Below are 22,688 nucleotides of genomic sequence, written 5' to 3' on the forward strand. Positions count from 1 at the left end.
TGTCCCGCTCTGCTGCTCCCCCCACAGCCCTGCTGCTGGGGACGGTAGAGGAGTGCAGCCGCCGGCAGCCTTCCCCCAAACGGCACCAAGGGATTGTGCCACCGTCCTCCGTGGCTGGGCACGGCCGAAGACAGAGACTTGGCAGCATTTATTTTCCACTCCAAAGCAAGCCACGCCCGTTTTACAGACACATTCTCCAGGCAACCGCCTGCTGTTCAGGCATTTTTTTAAGACATATAAAACCTTCTCCCCAGCTGCAGCTGCCATCCCTGGGGCTACCTGCACCCACCGCCTCAGCGCAGCGTCACCAGCTCTTCGGCAGAAGTGGGATGGATGGCGACAGTGTTGTCCAGGTCGGCCTTGGTAGCCCCCATTTTGATGGCCACGGCAAAGCCCTGCAGTATTTCATCGCAGCCCAGCCCCTGCATGTGCAATCCCACCACCTTTGGGGAAGAAGCGAGAGGCCGGATGGGACCCAGCACCGGCAAAATCCAGGCTGGGTGCCTAGGATCTTGGCATCCCAGCCCAAGACGTGGGGTGAGCAGATCAGAGCCAACCACGCGGGGACAAGAGAACGAGCCGTGGGTCCCTGCCACCCCCCTGCAGTGCCCAGCTGTCCCCCCAGTCCCCTCCACGCACCTTCTCCTCCTTGCCGGCGCACACCAGCTTCATGACGCACTTAACCTTCCTCTGGGTGACAGCGTGGTACAAGGGGGTGAAGGACGTCCTGTAGATCTTCACGTTCTCCCTCCCATGCGTGGCCACAGCTTCATCTGCAGCAGAAGACATAGCACACAGGTCAAGGGGATGCATCGTATACACGAGGGCATTTATAAAGGGGGAGTCAAAGCACATTTGGCGAGGCTCAGACTGCTCGCCGGATATCAGATCGTTTCCTCGAGCATGAAACCAGCAGCTCTGAGTCACCATGTCCCCAGCCTCTTCGCCCCACCGCCCCGTGCCCATCCCCACCTTCAGTGAGGCCCACGGTGCCGATGGGCGGGTGGCTGAAGACGACGGTGGGGATGTCACGGTAGTCCAGCCGGGAGTCCTGCTTGCCCTCGAAGAGCCTGTGGGCCAGCTTTCTGGCGGCAGCAATGGCCACTGCGGGGAGGGACAGGGAGCCTGAGGTGCAGCGCAGTGTGGCACCAAGGGGCTGGGGAGGGGGGCACGGCCACGGTACCTGGCGTGAGGAGGGCTCTCCCGCAGACGTCCCCGACGGCGTAGACCCCTTTCCTCGTGGTGTTCTGGTACTCGTCCACCACCACGTGGCCCTTGGCGTCCACCTGCACGCCCTGCCGTGGGAAAAAGCAGCCGCCTCGGCACGCGCCCCGGGAGGGATGAGACAAGCCATGCCCACGGGGGAGCCATGCCGGTGGCTGCTGTGTTCCCAGCTGGGGTTGCGCCACAGCAGGAACACCATCCTGCAGCAGGCTTCGGAGACCCACGGGACCTCCAGAGAACTGTGGGCATCCTCGCACCATTGCAGAAGCGACGTGCTGCCATCTCACCACTTGGTCCAGGCACAGGTCCTCGGTGTTGGGCTCCCGCCCCACGGCCCACAGCAGGCAGTCAACGTCCCGGATCACTCCCTCCGTCGCCTTGCGGCCAGGCACTGAGGAGGTCACCGTCACATCCAGCAGCCCACAAGCGGACTTGGTGACTGTCTTGACCTGTGGGGAACAACAGGAGACACGGGCAGAGAAGGTGCCGACGGCTTTTGCCTTGCCACACCGCAGAACCAGGGATGCAGCCAGAGCCACGGCCCAGTAAGCAGTGCCCAAAAAGGCAGCTTCCCCCCAGCCCTGCCTCTCCAGGAGGGATGGGACAAGTCGCAGGGCTGCTCTGCATGCCCATACCTGCGTGTGCTTCCAGACGTCCACACCGGTATTCTCCAGCTCCTGGGTGCAGTTTGAGCTGATCATGGAGTCAAAGGTCCTCAGGACCTGGGCAGGGACCCACCAGCCCTGTCAGATGAGGGTCTGCAAGCCAAGGCACTGCCTGCCTGGCAGCCCCCTCCCCTGGCATTTCCCTGCACCCGTGCCCCATCTAGGCCCAGAGAGGTTTGGGGCGCTTCTGGTTAATGATGAAATTCTCCTCTGTTTGTTTTTCCTTTAGCATTTTTTTTCTTTTTTGAAGTCGCGACTTGAAATAAAGCTCAAGGAAATGGGTGCGGTGGCACGCACGGCTGCAGAAATGCCTGGTGTGCGGGTCGGTGCTGCCGAAATCCTCCTGGCAGCACACCTACGCTCTTCCTACCGCCCTCTCTGCCCCCTCCTGCCCCTCTTCCCACCCAACAGCCTAACACCACCATCCTCTGCATCACCATTTCCATCCTCCTGAGCCTGCGCCGACGCGGACCCTCCTTGACCAGCTCGCGGGAGCGGATGACCAGAAAACCCTGGCAGACCAGGATGCAGCTACCAGGTGGGAAGCACGGCTGGGGACAGCCAGCAACACTACCTTGTCTTGGCGGATCAGCAGGGATGACTTGGAGCCCAGTGTGGAAAGGATCCCCGCGATTTCTACTGCGATGTAGCCGGCACCGACAATAACGCTGCGCCTGTGGAGGAGTGACGACGCCATGTGCAGGCACACCAAGCCACTGGTGGTGGCAGCAGGGGGGGTTGAGCCCCACTTTACCTGGGCAGCTCCTCCAAATCGAAGAAGCCATCACTGGTCATCCCCAGGCTGGCGCCTGCAAAGCAGAGCCCCTTTCGCACCTCTCTCCAGCTCTCCCCCTCCCAAAACCCGCTTTTTGCTTTGGCAGATCTCTCTCCAGGCAGCAGCCCAGGGAATTTCATCAGGCTCACCGGGAATTTCGCTGTCGGGAGGGACGGCCGGACGCCCACCCGTGGCTATAATGATGTGAGGAGCCGTGTACTTTTTCCCATCCACTTCGATGGTAGGCTCGGGATCGGCGGTGAACTTGCCGTAGCCCCGAATGATGTCGATGTGAGCCTTCGGGGAGCAAGCGTTACGGGATTAACATCAGGACAAGGTGCGAGAGCCAGCTAATGGAGCCAGGGCTTGCACAGTTAGAGGACACCTGTAAAGGCTGGAAAAGCTCCCAAAAATCCAGCAGAGCCCGCTTCCTTGCTCAGCTCGTGGGATAAACATATCCTCACCTTCTTTACGTTATTCTCATAGATCTCGTTCAAGCGCCTCACATAAGCGTCGCGCTTCTCTTTAATTGTTCTGGAACAGAGCAGGGGCTTATTGTCACCGCGAGTGAATCAACCTACAGAGCTCAGCAAAAAACAATTCACGCCCTTCAGTACATGGCACCCACGCCACAAAATAAAACGGCCCCCAGTTACCCAGCAAGCAGTAGCCTTCCCAACCAATGCAAGATTTTCGTGCCTGCCTTCCCGGCATCCCTCTTTTCCGGAATCTCTTCCCATGGCCAGTTTGCCACCCCTCCTTTCGAAAATCTAGCAGGAATCCCAGCCGTGTAACCAGCTCAGCATCCATCCACAGGAAGCCTCAAAGCGGACAGGGACCCCTTCAGGGCGGACAATGAGCCACGGGGCCGCAGCGCTGACCTGCGGCTGCTCCCGCAGGAGCGTCCCGCGGAGAGAGCGTTCCGCATCCCGGGAGACGTTCGTTTCCAACCGGCTCTTTCCACATTTACCTCCAGTTGAACTTGATGCCGGGTGTTTCAAAGCCGTAGTCGGCGTGATCATGAACGAACTCCGCGTGGACCGCCGCGTTCCACATCACCTGCCCGCAAAAACAGCAAGTCAGCTCAGGAAAGACCAGTTTGATTTTGTGAAAACCCCTGTCACGCTTCCCAGTGCCTCACCTCTGCCCTGAGCAGCCCACAGGACGTGGATCTGAGCACTTTATGACATCTCGATAGCTCAATATGCTCCGAGCCCCCCACTTCCTCCCCACACCCCGGGCCAGCACCTCCCTGCAATTCGGCAGGCGCCCACACCCAGACCCAACACACAGCCGAGGCACCTCTGGAGCCTGTGGCAAAAGTGCCCTCACCTTCTTTGGCACGCACCCGACATTGACCTAGGGGGAAATAAGAGCAAGTCTTAACATTAAGGCTTAGTTTTTCAAAGGCGACGCTCTGGAGAACATCCCATGTCAGACCAGTACCGAATCCCAGCTCTCTGCCCAGGAAAATAAAGGCAGGATGACAGGTTTTTGGCAAAAGAAGGCTGTAACCGCCTTTGGTGCCTCAAGGTCTTGTGGTTTGCCTGTTTTCCTTCACTTCCTTGAAGGAGAATACAGAAGATGCAGAGTCTTCAAATACAAAGGTTTTTTCCACCGCTAATTTAAAAGGGATTTGCTAGGAGAAGGGTGGTTGCCATCCTTTTCCTGCACTTCTGGTCCTGGTACAGCAACTCTGGCAGTGGAACGCAGTTAAAGCATAAAACCAGAGCCTGCCCCTGGCTCCTTTAAGGAAGAAGTTTGCTTTTTCTTCTTCTTAGCGGCTCACCATGACCCCTCCTTCTGCTTTGCCGCCTTTCAGCGGCAACCGAGGTCGCAGCTGTGCTGCGCAGACCCCGGCCTCACCAGCATCCCCTCACCGGCCTGAAAACAGCCAGAGGGAACCAGCACCCTCGCAGGGGAGAGGGGAATCGGCCCCTTCCCGCTTCCACGCAGCTCAGCGTGACAAGGCAGATCCTTGCGCAATGCCCGGCGACTCCTGCCCTCCGGCTTCCCGCTCTGCGAGACCGGGACCAGCTCCCAGGCACACTGGGACCAGTCCCGGGCAAAACCGGGGCCGGCACGACTCGTGCTCCTTCGCCACCGCCACCCCGGCCACGCATCTCCCCACCCGCGGGTGCCCCTCGAGACTCACGCAGGTACCGCCGAAACGACGGGGCTCTACCAAGGCGACGCGGGCGCCCAGTTCCGCTGCCCGGCGAGCCCCCGCCAGCCCTCCCGACCCACCGCCCAGCACCAACAGCTCGTAAGCGGCCGCCGCCATGGCTCCCGGTCTCGGTAAGGGCCCGCAGCTCCGCTCCGCCCCGGGGCTGTCCCCGCCGCGTTGGCCCGCCCCATCCCAGCACAGCACCACGGGTTGGGGCTGACAACGGCAAGTTTATTGGTTCAGGTATAGCGAGGAGGATTGCAAGCACTTCCAGGACGGATATACAGAGGGGAGAGGGAAAATAAACCGAAAGGAAAAAAAAAAACACACACACAACCGAAAAAAAGGGCAGGATCAACACAGAACGGGAATCGTGCTAAGAAGGGAACGCTTTTATCCGGGTTATGACAACGTACTCCCAAGCAGGAATCGCTTCCTTTCTCGAGTTAAGTTGAGCAGTCTTCCAATAAAATGAAGAGTGGTGGGGGGATGAAGTTAGTGTGCATTTCCCTGGAAAAATCACCTCTAACTCATGCCAGTTAAACACTAGAACTAAAAATTTACAGAGAAGTGTCAAAGGAGATGGAAGTGTTATTAGAGTTACCTTTTCCTCTCTGAACAGTCCAGAAGAAAAACAGTGACTACAAATACAGCAGGCAAACTGACTGTTGGACTGATGGGTATAGGATATACATAGTGTTGTAAGGAATTCAGTCTCAAGTTGTGCTAAACGCTCTTCATCCTCTGTATGGCACATTTTGGTCCATGATGGGGATTTTAAATTGAGACGAACCCCAATTTCTTACAGAAACGTGTAAATATTGTTGCTTTTTAAAATGCCAGGTGTAATTCCTTCTACAAAGGTTAGGAGAGGCTTATAGGAAGTAGTCTGGGGTACGACGGGTAACGTGAGGCTCTCCACGACGAGGTGCTGGGTCAAACTGGAGGCTGCAGGAAAGAAAAAGGCATCATTTTCCCTCCTCCACCAGGTATTTTCAAATGCCACAATAAATGCTAGACTTGCTCTCCTGTTGCTATTGGTTTTCTCATCCCAGCTGCTTCCACATAAAATGTTCCAGGTCCCAAAACAAGGATCTGCGGGAGTTAAAACGCATCAGCTGGTCGAAATGCTGCTTACACAGTGAACACCACCCTGCACTTCAGCAGCCCATCGCTTACTTTCAGGTGAGCCCTGCTGAATGCCAACTTCAGACTTTCTCACCCAGCTTTACAAAGCCTAGTGCTACCAAAAATAAAAACAAACACAGAAATCAATCTGTCTTTACTCTCTCCATCAAGCTTAGGCAACAGAGGGATTAAGAAAATGCAAAAGCTCCAACTCTCCAGAGAGCCAGAAAGAGGAGATAATGCAGTACGCAAGCGAAGCTTTTAAAAGCTTAACTCACTACTTATTTTTAGATATTATTGCAGGTAGAGCATACACACTTAATTCCAGGGTGCTTTGAGCTGGCTTTTCACAAAAGAACCCCTTTGGGCAGATCAGGCATTCCTCACAGTACAGAACAGCTAGAAAGAGAAAGAACAGCCCAAGCTAGGTTACTCACAAGGAATATTTTAAAGTGTCATCTAGTTCCATGATAGCAGCCTGGTTCCCACACCGGTAACAGTAATTGGGCGCACTGAAAATGGTAACCACATTTCGGTCGTGGCACCAATTATAACCCTGCCAGAAAAAAAAAAAAAAAAAAAAAAAAAAACACAGAAAAAGAGAAAAAAGGTCTCTGTTAAACCTCAAAACTCAGCCCGTCTCAAGTTCCTCTTAGGTCTGAAACAATCCAAGGCATTTGTGAAACTGCAGACTTCTCGTAAGTATTTCCAACGGACTTAGTTTCATTTTAAAAGACCTTTACTGCAAGAACAAGCTGTAGTTACTTAACAAAAACAGCTTCAACCACTCCACTGAGAGATCGACCATCTGTCACTTGTGTGTTTATCCTTTTTGAGTACAAGTTATGGATTGTACCACAAAGAAACCTTGAGATTTTTAGGTATGCCATCAGCTTTCATCCACCACAAACGAGAATTTGCCTGCTGGATGCGAGCAACTTCTGACACACAGTACTACTTAAGGGATCTACTTGAACTAGATTTTAAAAATACATCTGCTCCATTGACCCACCTGGCATTTTTCCAGCAAGACACACAAGAATAGCCTATCAACAGCCAAAATTGTGGCTTAATCCCTGTCACATCTGACTGCTGAGTATTACAGGACAGCCTGTTTAATGCAGCAGCAGTCCAAGTAGAGCAGTCAGTGTGTAAGGAGATTATTACTTCCACAAATGAGGTCCCTTCGGCAATTTACTTGGTACAGGGCAGGGGGAAAGGCAAAACATCACTTTATTTACACCTCAGGTCAAAGCATGTAATTTTATGTTGCTTGTTGCTTCCACATGATTCAAGTCCCTCTTTGGTATTTACCTGCGCAACGTTTAGGTGCCAGCTTATGCAAACCCATCAGCAGGTCTCACAGAGGAGACAAGAATTCGCATCTATGTTTTGTTAGTCCCATCTAGCAGAGCGCTTGCCCTACCTCCATGACAAGTTGGTGAGCGCGGGAGACCAGTGTGAGACCATTGGCATGGTTAAATGTTTCGGAAATATCTTGCCCAAACGTGTAGCCAGCACCACGTGGAGATATACCCCAGCCACCACGATCATCCGGATCCGACCATAACAGATCACACATAGGACCCTTGAAAAAGATTAAGTGTTCTACATTAGATCACTAGCAAGACAGTTCTAAAAAGCCACTGTTAAAATATATTTTATTTACAGCAAAAACACTGTCAGCATGTCCTCTGCACAAGACACAAGTTTAACACACATAGTATCGCCTAGCTACCTCACTGCATTGGTCAGCACCCTTCCCAAAGAATCAAAAACGTACACAGCTGACTGAGAAAGGAGTCCATGTAACCAGAAAAGCGTTCCCACCTCCTCTTCCATGCACACTGCTTACCGCTTCACTTCAACTAGTCAGAGACGCAAAGACATGGAGAGCAGGACCACGATCTTACTCCTGACTCTCACAGTATAATAAAAAAGGCCACGTGAGAAGGGATGCACATCCAAGGATAGACAATGGGTTCACTGGTGCCAGACAAGTTGGAATAAATTAAAGAAAGGGAAACGACCCGTAGGACACTATGAATTAACTGTTCCAGAGATTAATGTTAAGCCCTCAGCAGCCCTTCTGGCAGAGTATTAATCATTTCATTTCCTCTCCTAAACAGTCTGTTGTTGGACTTGACGTATTAAAAAATATCCTGGTGTACTTCTAACAGTCACAAAAGCAGCTCAGCGGCTCTTCTTGCTGAGCTACTAAAGGGCAGTAAAGACACTCTAGTATCCATCAAAGCTTGCTGCTGTGTCCTACCCTCCCACCTGAGCTCTGCGGTAGGAATCACACTGACTACGTGTGAAGGTCCTCAGGACAGCCAGATATGCAGCACAGGACAGGGAAAACCCCAGGGCAACATGATAATCATTACACCAAACCACAGGCAAAGGTCCCACCAGGTGTGGAACCCACCTGATTCTCTGAGTAATTTACATAGCTTATTTTCAGCTTTTTGGAAGGCTTGGGCAGGCCTTGCTGCATTGTTCTTGCTGTTACACCAACAGCGTTGCAGGACAAGGGAACTTCATTTTCTTCAGGGAACATTCAAGTCCATTTGTAAGCCCCAACCACTCCAGCACAGAAGACACATTTGCTACCCTGGGAGCTCAGAATGCAGTTTTCTTTGGTTCTGACCTCAGGAACCCAGAAAGTGATGAACAAGATGAGACAGAAGAAAGGATTGGCTAGGGAGGAGGATGGTGACACAGCATGGCTTCACATGGTGGTTATCTGTTCACAAGCAAGTCTGTGATGAGGTTGAAGGCAGTAAACACCTTCCCCTGCCAAATACTATTCTTTGAGTCAGTGTGACAGTCAAAAAAACCTATGATGCTGTGAAAACCCCATAGCTCTCCTTTGAGCATATCGACTTGTGTGTGTTTTCCTCAAATGTATGTTCATCTGCTCTAGCTTTTAGAAAGGCAATAATCCGCTGTGTGACCATGTGTCTCACTGTTTAAATAGATTTCAGTGTGAGGCTACATTTGCATTTTCCACCAACAGATATCTATGTTTGACGCATTTCCTTTCCTGTTACCTCGTGTGGAACTTCCTGCAGGCGGTCCAGAGCCCTGATATGATCCAGTGTATCTATGGATGGAGACAGGCCACCGTGAAGACAGAATATCTGTTCCAGAAAAAAGGAGCAATCTGTTCAGTGCATATTGTTATGGGAAGACTGAGCTCAGAAATAGCTGGTTTTAAACTGTTATCATTCTTTTACAATTCCAGCAGTCTCACAGGTGCAGCAGAGAAACCAAATTTAATTCCCACAGAAGGAAACAAAACTAGAAGGCTGCACCTTGCATACAGAGATCAGAGCAACAGCAAAGATACCATGCCTTCCGTTTTAAGGAGAACCTCGCCTCACGGCCACAACTCAACTCACATCTCCTGCATCACAAGGGGATCCCCACTTGTTGACCAGTCCTTTACAATGAACCATACATGCAATGACCTGACATGCCTTCGGGAGCAGAATCAAAGGCCTTCCCACACCATCAACTTGTAGTAACACCTCACTACACTCTGCCCCAAACCCACAGTAAGTACACGGGCTTTAAAAAAATTCAGATCACAAGTTAAGGGAGCTTATTTGAGACTGTTTATGTAGAGGTTAGACAACACAGTCTGCATGAGTATGAAATAGAGCATTTTTCTTATTCAAAGCTTACCTGGCCATCTACTAGAGCTGTGAGTGGAAGATAATCAAAAAGATCTGTGAAATACTTCCAGACATTGGCGTTGCCATACTTTCGCAGACATTCATCATAAAAGCCATACACTTGCGTAATTTGTCTGCTTTCGTGATTGCCCCTCAGTATTGTAATGCGTTCTGGGTACCGCACCTATCGACAAAGAAAACTCTTCTTTAACACCAGAATTGTACCATCAATATGGAAAGAAACAGCAACAGAGTATTTCAAATGGCAGTCAAGCACTCAGCTCTGTTCTAGAATAGCACGTGCCCATTAACACCTTTCAGTTTTACATCCGCCTACCTCAAGCCAACAGCGGCATCAATGGGAGGAGTGATTCTTTCAAAACTCCCCAAAAGCGTGGTTTTGCCTAAGGCTGCTGTAGAAAAGCTGTCAAACCATACCTTCAATGCCACTAGAAGAGTCACCGTTTCCACCGAGTAATAGCCTCTGTCCACGTAGTCTCCCATGAACAGGTAATTTGTGTCTGGCGATTTCCCACCAATTCTAAAGAGTTCCATAAGGTCGTGGAATTGACCGTGGACATCCCCACAGACGGTGACGGGGCAACGTACCTCTTGCACATTCGATTCTTTCGTAAGAATTTCTTTAGCCTAGCAAGAAAAACACATTTAGGACAAAACAGGAAGCTCCTCCATAAGCGGGTGCAGAGGTTCTTCTACCGCATTCGCACTGGAAACCAGATTTCACTCCAGTAGCTCTGGTTTACCACTGAAAAACAGTTTGTTGGGTAAGCAAAGACAAAGTACATTTTACAAAGCCCTGTGCACAAAGGCAAGCGCGTTTGCTACTGTGAGGCCAGGTCATTAATATCTTAGTGTACCACAAGCACTGACAAACAAATTCAACGAGCTAACTAAACAAATTAATTCCCAGCCTCCCCCAAAATGAAGCTGTGTGAACTTCAAAACTTGCACTGGGTATACGACTTCCATCATCACTGGGGTCATCCATGGATCCTGTGGTTCTTCCCAACATTTCTCAAGCGCAGACGAGGCGAAGCACTACTCCAGAAAGCTTCACTGGCATCATGGGTAGATGTTATTTTCTCAAGCACAAGTTGCCTTTTTTTTTTTTGTTTTTAAAACATACAGATTTTGACAAATTTCTCCATCTACATGTTCAACACAGCTCAGGTCTACTCATTTCAGCTATGTGAACTACAGCAGTGCTCTAACTGGACCGTCAAAGTCAAACACTATTCAGTTTCACAATACCTAGAAGCTTCTACCTCAAGAACCACAGCTGTCCCCTCAGTATTGCAGGCCATCCCACATCCTGTCAGCAGGAGTTCAGCACACAACTTGTATAAACAGAAATTAGTCAATACTCTCGCCATCTGCTGTAAGGCTATAAATACCAGAGGAGATAGTTGCCAGGCTGGTGTGAGCTACAACGGTTTTTTGAACAACTGGATTTGCAAAAGCACACATAAAGCTGGATATTGTTTGATACGCACACTGGTACGAGAACTATGACCTTCTAGACTTTTGATAGAAGTCATCTGACTTGCAACAATTCACTTACCCACAGACTCCCTCCTGCCACATTTTAGTCTGACTACCATCTCAGTTGCTCAACGGATTGCTTTCGATCCCACGCAGCCATGCAGAACCACTCGCGTTGCCACCTTTGCTGGCAATGCAGCAGCAAGCTGGAACAACTCTTCTGCCAGCACTGATAGCTACTCTTCGCTGCCCTCTCCTCCGGGATCCTGCAGGCTTCCCTCACGGCACTGCACACCCATAAACCTCAAGTGTTCTCCCAAGACCTTGATTTCGCAGCAGCGGGTCCGTGCCATGAGGCCAGTGCTACGAACAGGATGCTCGTTCCACAACAAAGCCAGCTCATCACGCCATCGCTGAGCAGAGACAATGTTAAGAAAGGCTGCGCATGACAAAGCAGCTCATCTGGCAGAAACTGGGCAACCGCTACGGCAGCGGATAAGCTGAGCTGTGTTACTCTGCCAAATAACCACCAATGCGAGCACCAGAGCCGGGGGTTGATGGGGCTGCCCCGGCTCTCCAGAGATACTGCGCTTTCAGATTGCATTGCGGTGAGTACGAGACGACTGGAGGCGTCCGTCAGGAAAGGGAAGCTTCTCCGCACATTCCAAGAACACACGGTAACTTAAGAATCCATTTCCCTTGCAGAGGGCACATTTCTTCTTCTTGCTTAAGCTAGAGGAAAACAAGTACTCCTAAGGTTCACTTTACTAACCTGGTACAGAACATCACTGCATATGCAAGAGGCACTTCTCTCGCCCAGGGCACTTTTTGCCTGCCAGTTTTCCAATCCTCTTCCAAGCACAACAGTTTAACAACTTGTAAAGGCAGGTCACACACAACTGGAAAAGCAAAGTCAGAGGCAATTTAAACATATGGAGCCACAACCAGCTTCCCTGGCTGTACCCAGCTGGCAACAAAAGGACCACAGATGGAGAAACGGCATCCCTGGATTTAGTAAGCTCTTCCTCTACACTCAGCACTTCCTCTGCTAACTACAGCCATGTAATGTAGCCTATCTGCATTACCCTATTATCGTTATCAAATATCCTGTTTGCTTTGCTGCCTCCAGCTCATCAGCTGATGCAGAGCAGCCCTCCAGGCACATGTGAGGCACAGAGAACACGCACAGATAGGCTGGGTCCGATCTAAACAAAAGGGATGAAGGATCACCGGTGCTGAAGAGTCACCAGCAGGCGATGATCTGGCTATTCATCACCAAGTCCCTTAGATCAGGATGATGTAGCTCCCACCTGCGGCTACCAGGAAGCAGCTGCTTGCCGAGGACAGCATCAGTGGGCTGCCCGAGGACGCCTGTGTTCACATTCAAGCATTACTGGCCTTGCCTCTTTTAGGGAAGGCGCATATTTGGAAAGAATAACTAAAACCCAGGCAGTCGAGAGCTTGGAGAGCATCCAGCGTGCCCCTTACACAGTATGTAACCTGAGAGACATGACCCTGCTCCTCAAACATGCGTCCTGCACCTGGACTCGAAGACCTGGGGTCTACCTTGCAGCTCTAAACTGATTGCAAACTGCTGAACATACTGTGCCTTTGAGTGCAACAGTAGGACTCAAACTCTGTTCAATATCTTGAAAAGCACCCAGGGTACCTTTTGAGAGCTTCTACTCTTTGAGAGACAAACATAGAAGTCTCAAAACAGCTGCCTAGTGTGTTCTGACTTGCCCAAAGCAACAGATGGGGTTTTGTTGGAAGCTGGAGCAAACTTAACCAGAAAAGGTACAAGGTATTTCCTGTCTTTTTGTATCACGCGTACTGCTCCCTTCCCAGACGTGTATGAATAAATATACTTACCTCAAGCCTCCAGGAAAAAGATGCAGGACACTGTACAGATACCATACATACTTACCAGTGTCTCAACCACATCATCGCTCTCCACCTTTCCGATCTGCCCAGAAAACCCCTGCACCCATCCCAAGAACACGTACAGGTGAAGCAGCACAGGCAACAGAGAAGAGGTCCTTTTGCACAGCAATATGGCAAACATACTCACGTTAAACGCATCCTAGGAAGGCGGGCCAGCCCGAGTCCTGAAATTTTGGTACCAGAAGTATCTAGAAGATTCCCCTCATGAGAGAGGATGAGGTAGCAGCTGAAGAGCAGCAGCTTCTTAGCTGCCTACCAGCTGTTACTGTGTAGCCTGTTTTAGCTTACTATGCAGACAAACATATACGCACATTAAGTCAATCGTTTTAACACCGCTGGTCCAAACCAGGTTTTGGAGCTGAGCTCGGTTGGTCACAGAAGTTTGCCCTGACGTGACTTTCTAATGCAGAACAAGGCCTTTAAAAACTTAAGCATCATTAAAAAGACCCCAGAAAAGCAGTAACTAACCAGTGTGCTCTGCTTGCGTATTTCACTGTGCAGAGCTAATGCTCAAGTCAAACAACTTAAAATAACAAAAGCACCATTACAAAACAAGGATAAAAAACTCTGATGGAAGTAAGCTGCCCTGCATTATCATAATTTACTTAAGAAGGCTGTTAAACAACTATGACACGAAGTCATATTTTAGAAAATGGCGACTAACATTATCAGCTTCCTAAGCATGTGTCCAAGTTGTTTTGGATGAAAACCATACCTAGGTCAGAATAAAAAGGATCAGCTTTTAGGTATTTTTATTAAATAAACCTCCATAGGTCCCACGTCTGTACTCAAAATTACTTCGAAGAGTAGACTATTTGTGGGCTGCGAGCTTGCCCATCATCTCAACTCCCCTCTCTTTCCCAGTTTTGGATTCTGTAGATCACCTTTGTAGACTGGACCACAAGCTTGTCTGCTGTAGAGTCCTCAGTCCGCATGGAGGGAGGCTGGAGAATGCGCAACCCAATAATTTACTGGGTCGTCCTCACAAGAAGAAACTGAGCAGCCTCAGGGGCTTGAACACAACCGATTAGTGTGCTGCTTCGAAACCAGAGATGCTACACCGGCTTTGAGACTGCCGTGAGGATCACCAGGAGACTGATCTCTCTGCGAGAGACTTAATCAAATCCACACCAACTGTTACACTGTTCAGGTTTGTCTATGATAATTGTGTAAACCAATTACATGGGCAAGGGGATTACAATCCAGGAGGCAGATCTTCAGCATTGTGCTTTCTCCAGAGAAAACCAAAGACCCCAAGCACCTGCTTTGCATACAAGACCCTTTGAGAGCACAGAAACTCAGCTCCTTCTGGCAAGATTCAGTCACTGTACCATGAGCTCAGTTTGAACTGTAGAGTCCCTTACTTTGGGAATCGGAGAAGCCAGCCACGGAGTTTCTGATCAAAATGCAACCGAACCATCATTCCATCAGCTGCAACGGACCAAACTCCTATGTCAATAAGTGTGCTAAGGATATTAGAATCTCAGGGAGCTGGGCCCGAACAAGAACCAGCTAGATTCTCCCCAAATGAGATGGAAACAGGGGGGGACAGAGGTGTCCTGCACTTCTGCAACAAGGCAGCAGAGGACACACTGGAGACTCAAGAGCGACAGGGACTGTCATGGCACACACTGTGCTGCTAGAGGTACCTGGGCCAGCACACGCCAGGATGAGCGTCACCGCTGGAGAGATGAAATATTCCTGGCCACGACTCAACACTCAGAATTTCATGGTTTGAACAGCATCCAGGATGCTGCTTGGCTCCATCACTCATACTAATTTCACCAATTAGTGCAGAAGAGCTTGCTAACTCATTCCCCTAATATTATTCTTAGGTGAAATCATCTCAGAGGGCAGGAGCATCATAGATATGTGCCAGCAACAGCAATAGTTCCTACAGCAGCAACTGGCTCCTGCTGCTTGCTTTGAAGGATCAGTTTACAATTACCATTCAATAACCGTACAAGAAATGCAAGTCTTCATTAGCGATTAGAATCCTTCTCCTCCCACTACTTCACAACACAAAGCTCTCAAGCTGCTCACAGCAACGAGACTGTAACCCTTCTTACACATCCAAAGAACAAGGATAGAAAAACAGAAGCTACAAAGAGAGGAACGGTTATGGATGGTTGGTTGCCTGTGTTTAATCTAAGAGACAGCCTTTTACTGGCCTTCTTTCATAGCCTGTTCTATCACCTTGCTGAAAAACCCTTTTCTCTGGGTTAAGCAGGATGGCTCTCAGCTCCCTCACCCACACCAGAAATCATTTGCTGACCCGACTTGAACTTCAAAACAAAAGTATTCAGAAATTTCCGTGTCCAAACTCAGGAGCGCTTCCGATTAAATGAATCCAACTTCTTGGCCTTTTAGCCTGACTTTAGCAGTCCAAAATACAGGTTACAACCTGTGCAAGTTCAAAGGGAGTTTGATACAGCCAGCACTACCCTGCTATCAGTACCCAAGTTAACAGTTTCAAAGCTAGCAGCACCACAGAAAGCCACAACAGCACCTTCAATGCAGTGCAGCCATAATCCAAGGCAGAACTCTATAGTTTTTCACTGACTATTTAATGAGAGTGGAAAAAGGTTTTAACAACCTTCTGCCATAAAAAGAGCCTAAGACCATGATGTTAAGAAAAGTAGGAGATGCAAGATGTCCGACGCACATTTCCCCAACTTGCTGGAAAATTTCTTGTGTCTACGAGCTCCAGCAGTGATCATAATAGTTTGTCCTTCTATTATCCTTTAAATGTCAGCAAGATTCTATCTAGATTTCACTTTAAAGACCAGCAGAGCAGGAAACAAGTGTTTTCATGTTGTCTTGAGATGACATCTCGATTAACCACATGAAGAAAACAAGATCCATTAGCTGCCAAAATTATGTCGTAACCGGGCAGAAAATGATTTTTACAGGTGCAAATTTCAAGAACTTACAGAATGCAGAATAATTTGGCATACCCTCATCAACCCTAGCTACGTCCAATCTTTCCCTCAATACTGTCCATTATGCCAGCAATTAAAACCAAGAAATGACCCACACAGGCAAGACTGGGATTAGTTTCTTTGATTCGTCCCCCCCCTTACAATTTAAACATTTTTCCTTTTTTTTTTTTTTTATTTCTCCTCCCTTTTACTACCAAAGTCTTCCACAAATTTAAACCTCAGGCAAGAGGTACTACTGTGCTTGGCTTCTCAGAAATTAGCCTATGCAAAAAGGAGTGCTAAAAGTGAGACAAGGCTGGTAAGGGTTTCTCCAAATATTATCTCAAGCCAACAAAGTAAACCAGCTTTCTGGCAGGGCTGCTCCACATCAAAAGCAAGCCTGCACACCCTTGAAGTTTTTGTAAGCTCCTTTCCACTACCAGCTGGGTGGTACAACCACTCCCCAAAAACATAAGAATAAGCCAAGTAAGAGCACCACAGAGTATTTACTTCATACCCAAGTCGTTTCCATCAGTTACCAGAACCCTTGAAGAACGAGGTGCTGTGACCCATGACACGTGTTTCACACCACGCAAGACAGGTTCGGGGTTCCCACCTGTCATGTGGATGACAAACACCCTCTCCACCTCCAGCTGCAACGTGGTGTGCTGAGCTGCCACTCTCCCTATTTACTTCGTGACCCCTGACGTACAGCCACGATCCGCTGGCATGATCCTCCACCTTCTCAAAACACAGCAGCCACAGCTCCTTAATTAACAGCGCAGCCGGAGAAGAAGGGAAATGGTTTTCTGTAGCAGCTTGCTGGTTAGAGCAGCAGTTCCCAAGCAGCAATGCTTGGAGCAGCGCACAGATCGTGCTAACAACTTCTTTCAGGCTTATTAGGTGAGCCTCACGCAAGAGACAGCACAGCCACAAGGAGCTCTTACTCACTCTGCCTCACTCTTCAAGACATACCTAGTCTTCAAGCCACTGCTGTCGTTCCCTGCTGCTGCACCAGCCCTTCTCACCACACTCCCTCGGAACTGATGGAGCTCTGGAGAAAAAGTCATAAAACAAATGGACAGCCCCAGCATGGGACTTAAAAAAAAAAAAACCACACACACAAAAAAAACAACCCCCCCCCAAAAAAAAATGGAAAGAGGAAAAGAAAACAGAGGCTGGGTGGGGGCTAGCTGGATGTCAGGACCACTGGTGAAAGCATTTGCCAGGAAGGCTGTGGCATTCAAACAAACGCTTCTGATGAGCAACCCTGGCACGTGACGAGGTTGCAGCATGGACCCTCCGTACTGTTCAGATCTTATCACTGTGGTAATGTACGCAGGATCCGATAGAAGGAAATAGCTGCGTCTCCTGAAGTTGACACTGAGATGCACTGGCCAAAATGTGTTGCCATGAACAACACATGTTCCGCTGCCGAGAGAACCGACCAAGAAAAACAGGTGCTAACGTGACAAGGCCAAGTTCACCATCAGCAACATGATGCTAAAGGTAACGCCGAACTAACTACTCTACCCTCTGCGCCTGATAATTATCAGTTCATCCAGGAAAGGAACCTGAGAGCTTCTCTGGACTGCCTGATGCTCAGCAATGGTCTCTGCTGGTCACTGAGATAAGAAGCAAAAAGAAAGAACAATCTTTGTTACCACTTTAATTCTTCCACTGTCACACCTTGCCAAATCCAAAGAAAATCCTAACTTAGTCATAGATCGGGGTATTGAGGAAGAGTTCACAGAGAGATATTTAACTTTTCCGACAAAATCCAACACAAGTCAAAAAAATCCTGATGGAGACAAAAAAATAAAAGGCTCTTCACAGTTTACGTTAAATAAGTCCGAACAAGAATTTGCCAAAGGACTGTCCAAACCACTGTCCGATATAGTAGATTGTGTCCTTCATCCAACAATTTCTTATTCTATTTTAGTCTCCCTCAGCAGCTTGTAAGCCTCTGTTTAGGTCAGCACTAGAGCTTATCTCTTATCCCCCTCTGCTTTCCTAGATTACACACCGGATGTCAGAAGGTTTCATCTCTGATTTGAGTTTTACTTTTTAGCATGTTGCTACTACACACGATGAGACTTGAGAGACAAGTACTATGTGAGGCCTGTGAAAGACAGAGCAGATTCTTCCTTGCACATACCACCTCTAAGCCTCCCCTGCAACTCGGATGAACCCAAAAGCAAAAGGCAAAAGCCACACTATAGAGGACACTTATGTGTGGGGAAAAAAAAAATCCTATAACCGTGGCATTTTCGACGCCAGAAATACACTGCTACTGGATACAAGAAGACTTCCAACCTCAGATATACTACAGGCACCATCATGGCCTCACAGAAAGCAAAGCGAGGAAAAGCAAACCTGTTTCCCCGTCACAGGATCCCACACACCCCCACTGTCATTTTCCGTACGCTTTGCCCGCAGCAGCGGGGCTGGGCTATCGCTAGCCCCAATCCCCGAGCCAAACTACCCGGCCTTGCAACCTTGCCGGCCGCGGAGACAACTGCTACCAGCAGCGGGCACAGCCCAGCGTGGTCCCCCGGGCTCCGCACTCACCTTCTCGCAGAGGCTGCGGACCTGGCTCTCGCTCAGCTGCCGGCACTCGTTCAGCTGCTCGATCCACTGGTCCAGCTCCTTGGCGAAACCCTTCTCCTCCATGGCGGCGGCGCAGCGCGCCGCGTGGGGCCGGGCAGGGCCCCGCCACGCTCGGGACCCGTGAGGCCCGCCTAACGGTACCGGCGCAACAACCGGGACGCAAGGCCTCCACCTGCTCCGCTCCGCGTAATGGCGGCCCCCCCCCCCTTCCCGGTCCTGCGCACTTCCGGTCACACCCACCTCGCGTGGCCCGCGGGCACTTCCGGCCCTCCCCGGCGCACGCGCAAGACACGCCTTCCCTTGGGGCCCCGCCCCTCGCCGTAACGGTCGCCGCTTCCTCCGCGGCAGGTTGGGGTGAAGCGGCGTAAGGGGGAGTCCAGGAGCTTAACGGGGAGCGGGTCCGGGCCGCCCTCTCTCACCGCGTGTGGCTTTAACGTGACGAGGCGGGGGGAGGTCGGGCGTGCAGCCAGCCCGGGTAGGCCTTGCGTGTGGTGGAGCACGGTTTCTGGAAGCGACCCTGGTGTCGTTGCGGGTCTGCCGGGGACAGGCTCTGGGGGAGGCCGGAGCCACCTCGCAGATGCTGGCCCTGGAAATGTGTGTGAGGAAAAGGTGTGTTCAGTGTTTGTGTACCCTTTCTACGCTACCTGTGACTCAAGTGGCTGCTTCTGTTGTTATAAATACGTGTTGCACACGTATTTACGATACACGGCATCTCGCTGCTGTTGTTTGACAGGAGACGGTCACTCTATTCCACCTAAAGTGACAAACGCGGTACAAACGGAAATAAATCATGGAAAGTAGTTGCAACTGTCACCCTGTAAGAGGCCGATGCAAAGCACAGGTGTGACTACGTCCCACTGAAAAATCCTGAACAGAGGAGACTCGGCGCTGCCGGGGTGGTTGTGGTCTCCTGCCCGGGCACCTCCCGCTCTGAGAAGGAAGGGAATTTTTCTTCATCTTTTTTTCCTTCCTGCCAGGGCTTTTAAGGTGCCAGCTCCGTTCTCTGCAGCTGGCTGCTGCCACCGCGGTGCCAGATGTGGCAGGGATTGGCAGAAGCCGTGCTTCCTCCAGAGTTGTGGCCGGCCCCGATGATCGCCGCTGCACAACTTGATTAAGGGAGAACATGCTGTGAGGTGGGCTGCCCAGGAAGGACTCTGACGCTGGGCACTCTCCACCCATTTTATACAATGGCGATCAAAAATGGAGCGCATGTACCGTGATGTACCAAATGCAGCACGTTATTAATTAACATAAGCATTAAAAGTCAAAATTAACATATTTGCTTAGAATCTGGTACTCCATCTCACATCAGCCCTAAACTGCGACTGACCTGCGAACGTTTCTATTTGCTAGAGCATACCCAGCACTTTATTTGATCTTCAGCGACTTTTGACTCGCTTTACTGTCTCATCAGTACCCGAGTGGTATAGTAATGTATAGTGATAATGATGTAATAACTCTGTTTATTACATTGCGAAGCTGTGGAGCGTGGGGTACACTTGAGTTCCAGCATTTTTCGAAACTTTCCTGGGATTTTTAGCACAGTAAGACAAGCTAAGTCCGTGCGGTGTGTTTTTTTCATGTCAGATAGAAAAGCTGAGAATCGTTAAGGACCTGTTCGGGCTGTGCGGGTGTTCTACCGGGAACACCAAAGCCGGTGGCAGTTTCCTTAATCCCCACTGGGTAAAACAGCTGGACTTGTGGACTTCACCCTGAGGTGAAGGAGAAAATCAAAGGGTTCAAAACATCACAACCCTGAAGCAAACGTTCCAACTAAAAATATATTTAGCAAAGTAAAAGGGAACAATATATATCTATATAACAAAAAAAATTTGTAGCTGCTCTTAAAGATTGCCCGTCGTTTGCCGTTTCGGTACCCAGGTAAGATGCCTGTCAGCAACCATTCACATACACCTGGATGTTTTATTTGTGTGTTAACATGGAAGTCCCGCATCACTCCTGCCGGGAGAAATACCACGTACCCCAAGGCTTGCAGTGAAATCAGAGAACAGCATTAACTAGCTGGTAGCAAGCTAATTAAGCTGGTTAGTTACATACTTGCTAACTCATAAGTTGATTATTATCCTAAGTTCTACATTGGAAACAACTATCTGGTAACTATTTGCCAACCCCTTTCTATCCTTGTATATGGAGACATACATTTATATATCCATATAGATATCTACTCATACACTCTGGTGATAAGTTTTTATTTACTGATTCTTTATCACCATTAAAATCTTTAATGGGAAAAGCCTAAAAGGAAAGCTTGATTAGATATATTTCTCTTGGCTCCTTATCAGGAACTAAAGAGGTTTCTTAGGTATTGATCCGAGATGGCGGGTCCTCTCCCAGGCATCAGCAAAGGACCAGCGACACCTCACACCTACAGCTGTTGCAGCCTGAACCAGGACCGCCCTCGGATCAACCCGACATGCTTTGTTGGAAGAGTGAGCTCGGGCAGAGGCGCGGATTTCCCTGCAAAGGAGTGGCAGGGACAGAGCTTGCCAAATTGCTTGCCAGGCAGCAATGGGGGATGTTCAGCAGACTCCCCGGCAGGGAAAATTGAAAAGCCTCACCGAGAGAAAATTAATGAAGGCAGGAGCGTGCGGTGCTACGCTGCGATCTGGATGTTGGCTGCGAGCCTGGTGGAGAGAAAACCAGCCCAGGCGCGCTGCGGGCGCCCCGCAGCACATGCTCCGCCATGCAGCAACCGAGGGGGTGCTGTAAATTTGAAGCGTACCTGCGGGGTCCCCTCCAGATCACGCTCTCATCGCTGCTGGCCATGTCCTCTGAGGTCCTGGGGCGGACTGAGAGGAAGGATGTGGTTAAGAAATGGGAGTCAGGATGCAGACCTTGCCCTGGACACGGTTTTGCTGCGATGGTTGAAGCGTGTGAAGCTTTATCTGTGCAGAAGATGGCGTATGTCTCTGCTCCCCAGATGGCAAGAGAGGAGTTTGAGGCTGCATGCCGAGGTCCAACACTCAGTGATGCCTCCTTGGCCAGGTCAGGTGCCATGGTCCCCCTTATTTTGCAGTGGTGAATTTTCCTCCGGTTCCTCATCATTTGGTGGACAGGCAGCGAGAGGACTGAGTGCCTTTCCCTGGCACAGGCAAACTTCATGTGCTCAGCGGTCTTCATCATGCTCACGATATGAGCCATTTTCCCCAAATCTTTCCTGGCGGCCAACTTTAAACATCCAAGCAATCCTATAAACCAGTTGTGGTTGTGGTCTAGCTGGCTACCACAGATGGCCAACGCAACTGTTCTTCTCATGGTCGCTCTCGAATGATCTTTCAGTAATGAGAAGGAAGCCATTTGCTCTTGGCAGTGAAGTAATTCAGGGAGAAGTGATAAATCAAACCACAATAAGCTCCAAAATCTTTCTGCCCCTACTCTTATTGCTACTGAATTCTTTAGGAAGCGAACCGTTTCACACATCACAACTACCTCAACGTGGGTCTCAACAGCTTTGGGCTTTACAAAGGCGGTACTACTAAAGGCTGCCTTTCTTCACTGCGCCCAGCGCGTTCTCATCGCCAATCGAAAGGATGCTTACACTTTCCTCCTGCAAAACCTGAAAATACTTTTTCAGGGTTTCAAAATGCTCCCTAGATCTCACCATTGGTGTCTGCAGCTTCCTGAGATCCACAGGGTGGCCTTCTTCCGGCATTTCTCCCAGGCAGCAAATACTGGGATGTGAAATCGGGATCTTCTTGCTCGTGACCTTCATAACAACTTGACACCAGAGCCTGGCGTTTCTCATCCACCCTGTTACGGGGTTTTCCAGTTTTAAGCTGACAGAACTCACTGGGTTTGGACAGGGTCTCCTGGTCGAGTTCAGAGAGAAGCCATTTCTCTTTCTCCTCAGCAGACTTTTCCAAAAACATCCTTCTACCTTTCCCAACAAGGTTTTTAGCTGCCTCAAAAAATATATGCTCAGGGCCGAAGAACAATGCCCTCGAGGCCACGGATGCACAAGTCTTGGTGAAGGCTGCCTGTGCAGAGAGCAGCTCCATTAGGAGCTGGGGTGGCCGGTGGCTCTGGCCTCTGATTTTTGTGAGGCACCAG

General features: G+C 49.8%; 2 protein-coding genes across 2 annotated transcripts; both read right to left on the reverse strand.

Moving 5' to 3' along the window:
- Positions 1-293: 293 nt before the first annotated feature.
- On the reverse strand, positions 294-5,364 carry GSR (glutathione-disulfide reductase; the record flags this gene model as incomplete). The annotated part of the gene is made up of 13 exons (XM_081998675.1): positions 4,820-5,364; positions 3,997-4,023; positions 3,635-3,723; positions 3,129-3,198; positions 2,814-2,961; positions 2,644-2,698; positions 2,464-2,563; positions 1,860-1,946; positions 1,512-1,673; positions 1,184-1,295; positions 973-1,104; positions 640-773; positions 294-443 (listed from the first exon to the last, which is right to left on the reverse strand). The coding sequence occupies exons 1-13, from the start codon at positions 4,946-4,948 to the stop codon at positions 294-296; spliced, it is 1,395 nt and encodes a 464-aa protein (XP_081854801.1). The 5' UTR covers positions 4,949-5,364.
- A 342-nt stretch (positions 5,365-5,706) lies between these two features.
- On the reverse strand, positions 5,707-18,680 carry PPP2CB (protein phosphatase 2 catalytic subunit beta; the record flags this gene model as incomplete). The annotated part of the gene is made up of 7 exons (XM_081999100.1): positions 5,707-5,779; positions 6,397-6,515; positions 7,386-7,547; positions 9,013-9,102; positions 9,650-9,823; positions 10,078-10,287; positions 18,579-18,680. 7 exons carry the CDS (start codon positions 18,678-18,680, stop codon positions 5,707-5,709), a joined length of 930 nt encoding a protein of 309 aa, XP_081855226.1.
- Positions 18,681-22,688: the final 4,008 nt, after the last annotated feature.

Source organism: Phaethon aethereus (genome assembly GCF_964289735.1).
Source record: "Phaethon aethereus genome assembly, chromosome: 4".
NCBI lineage: Eukaryota > Metazoa > Chordata > Aves > Phaethontiformes > Phaethontidae > Phaethon > Phaethon aethereus.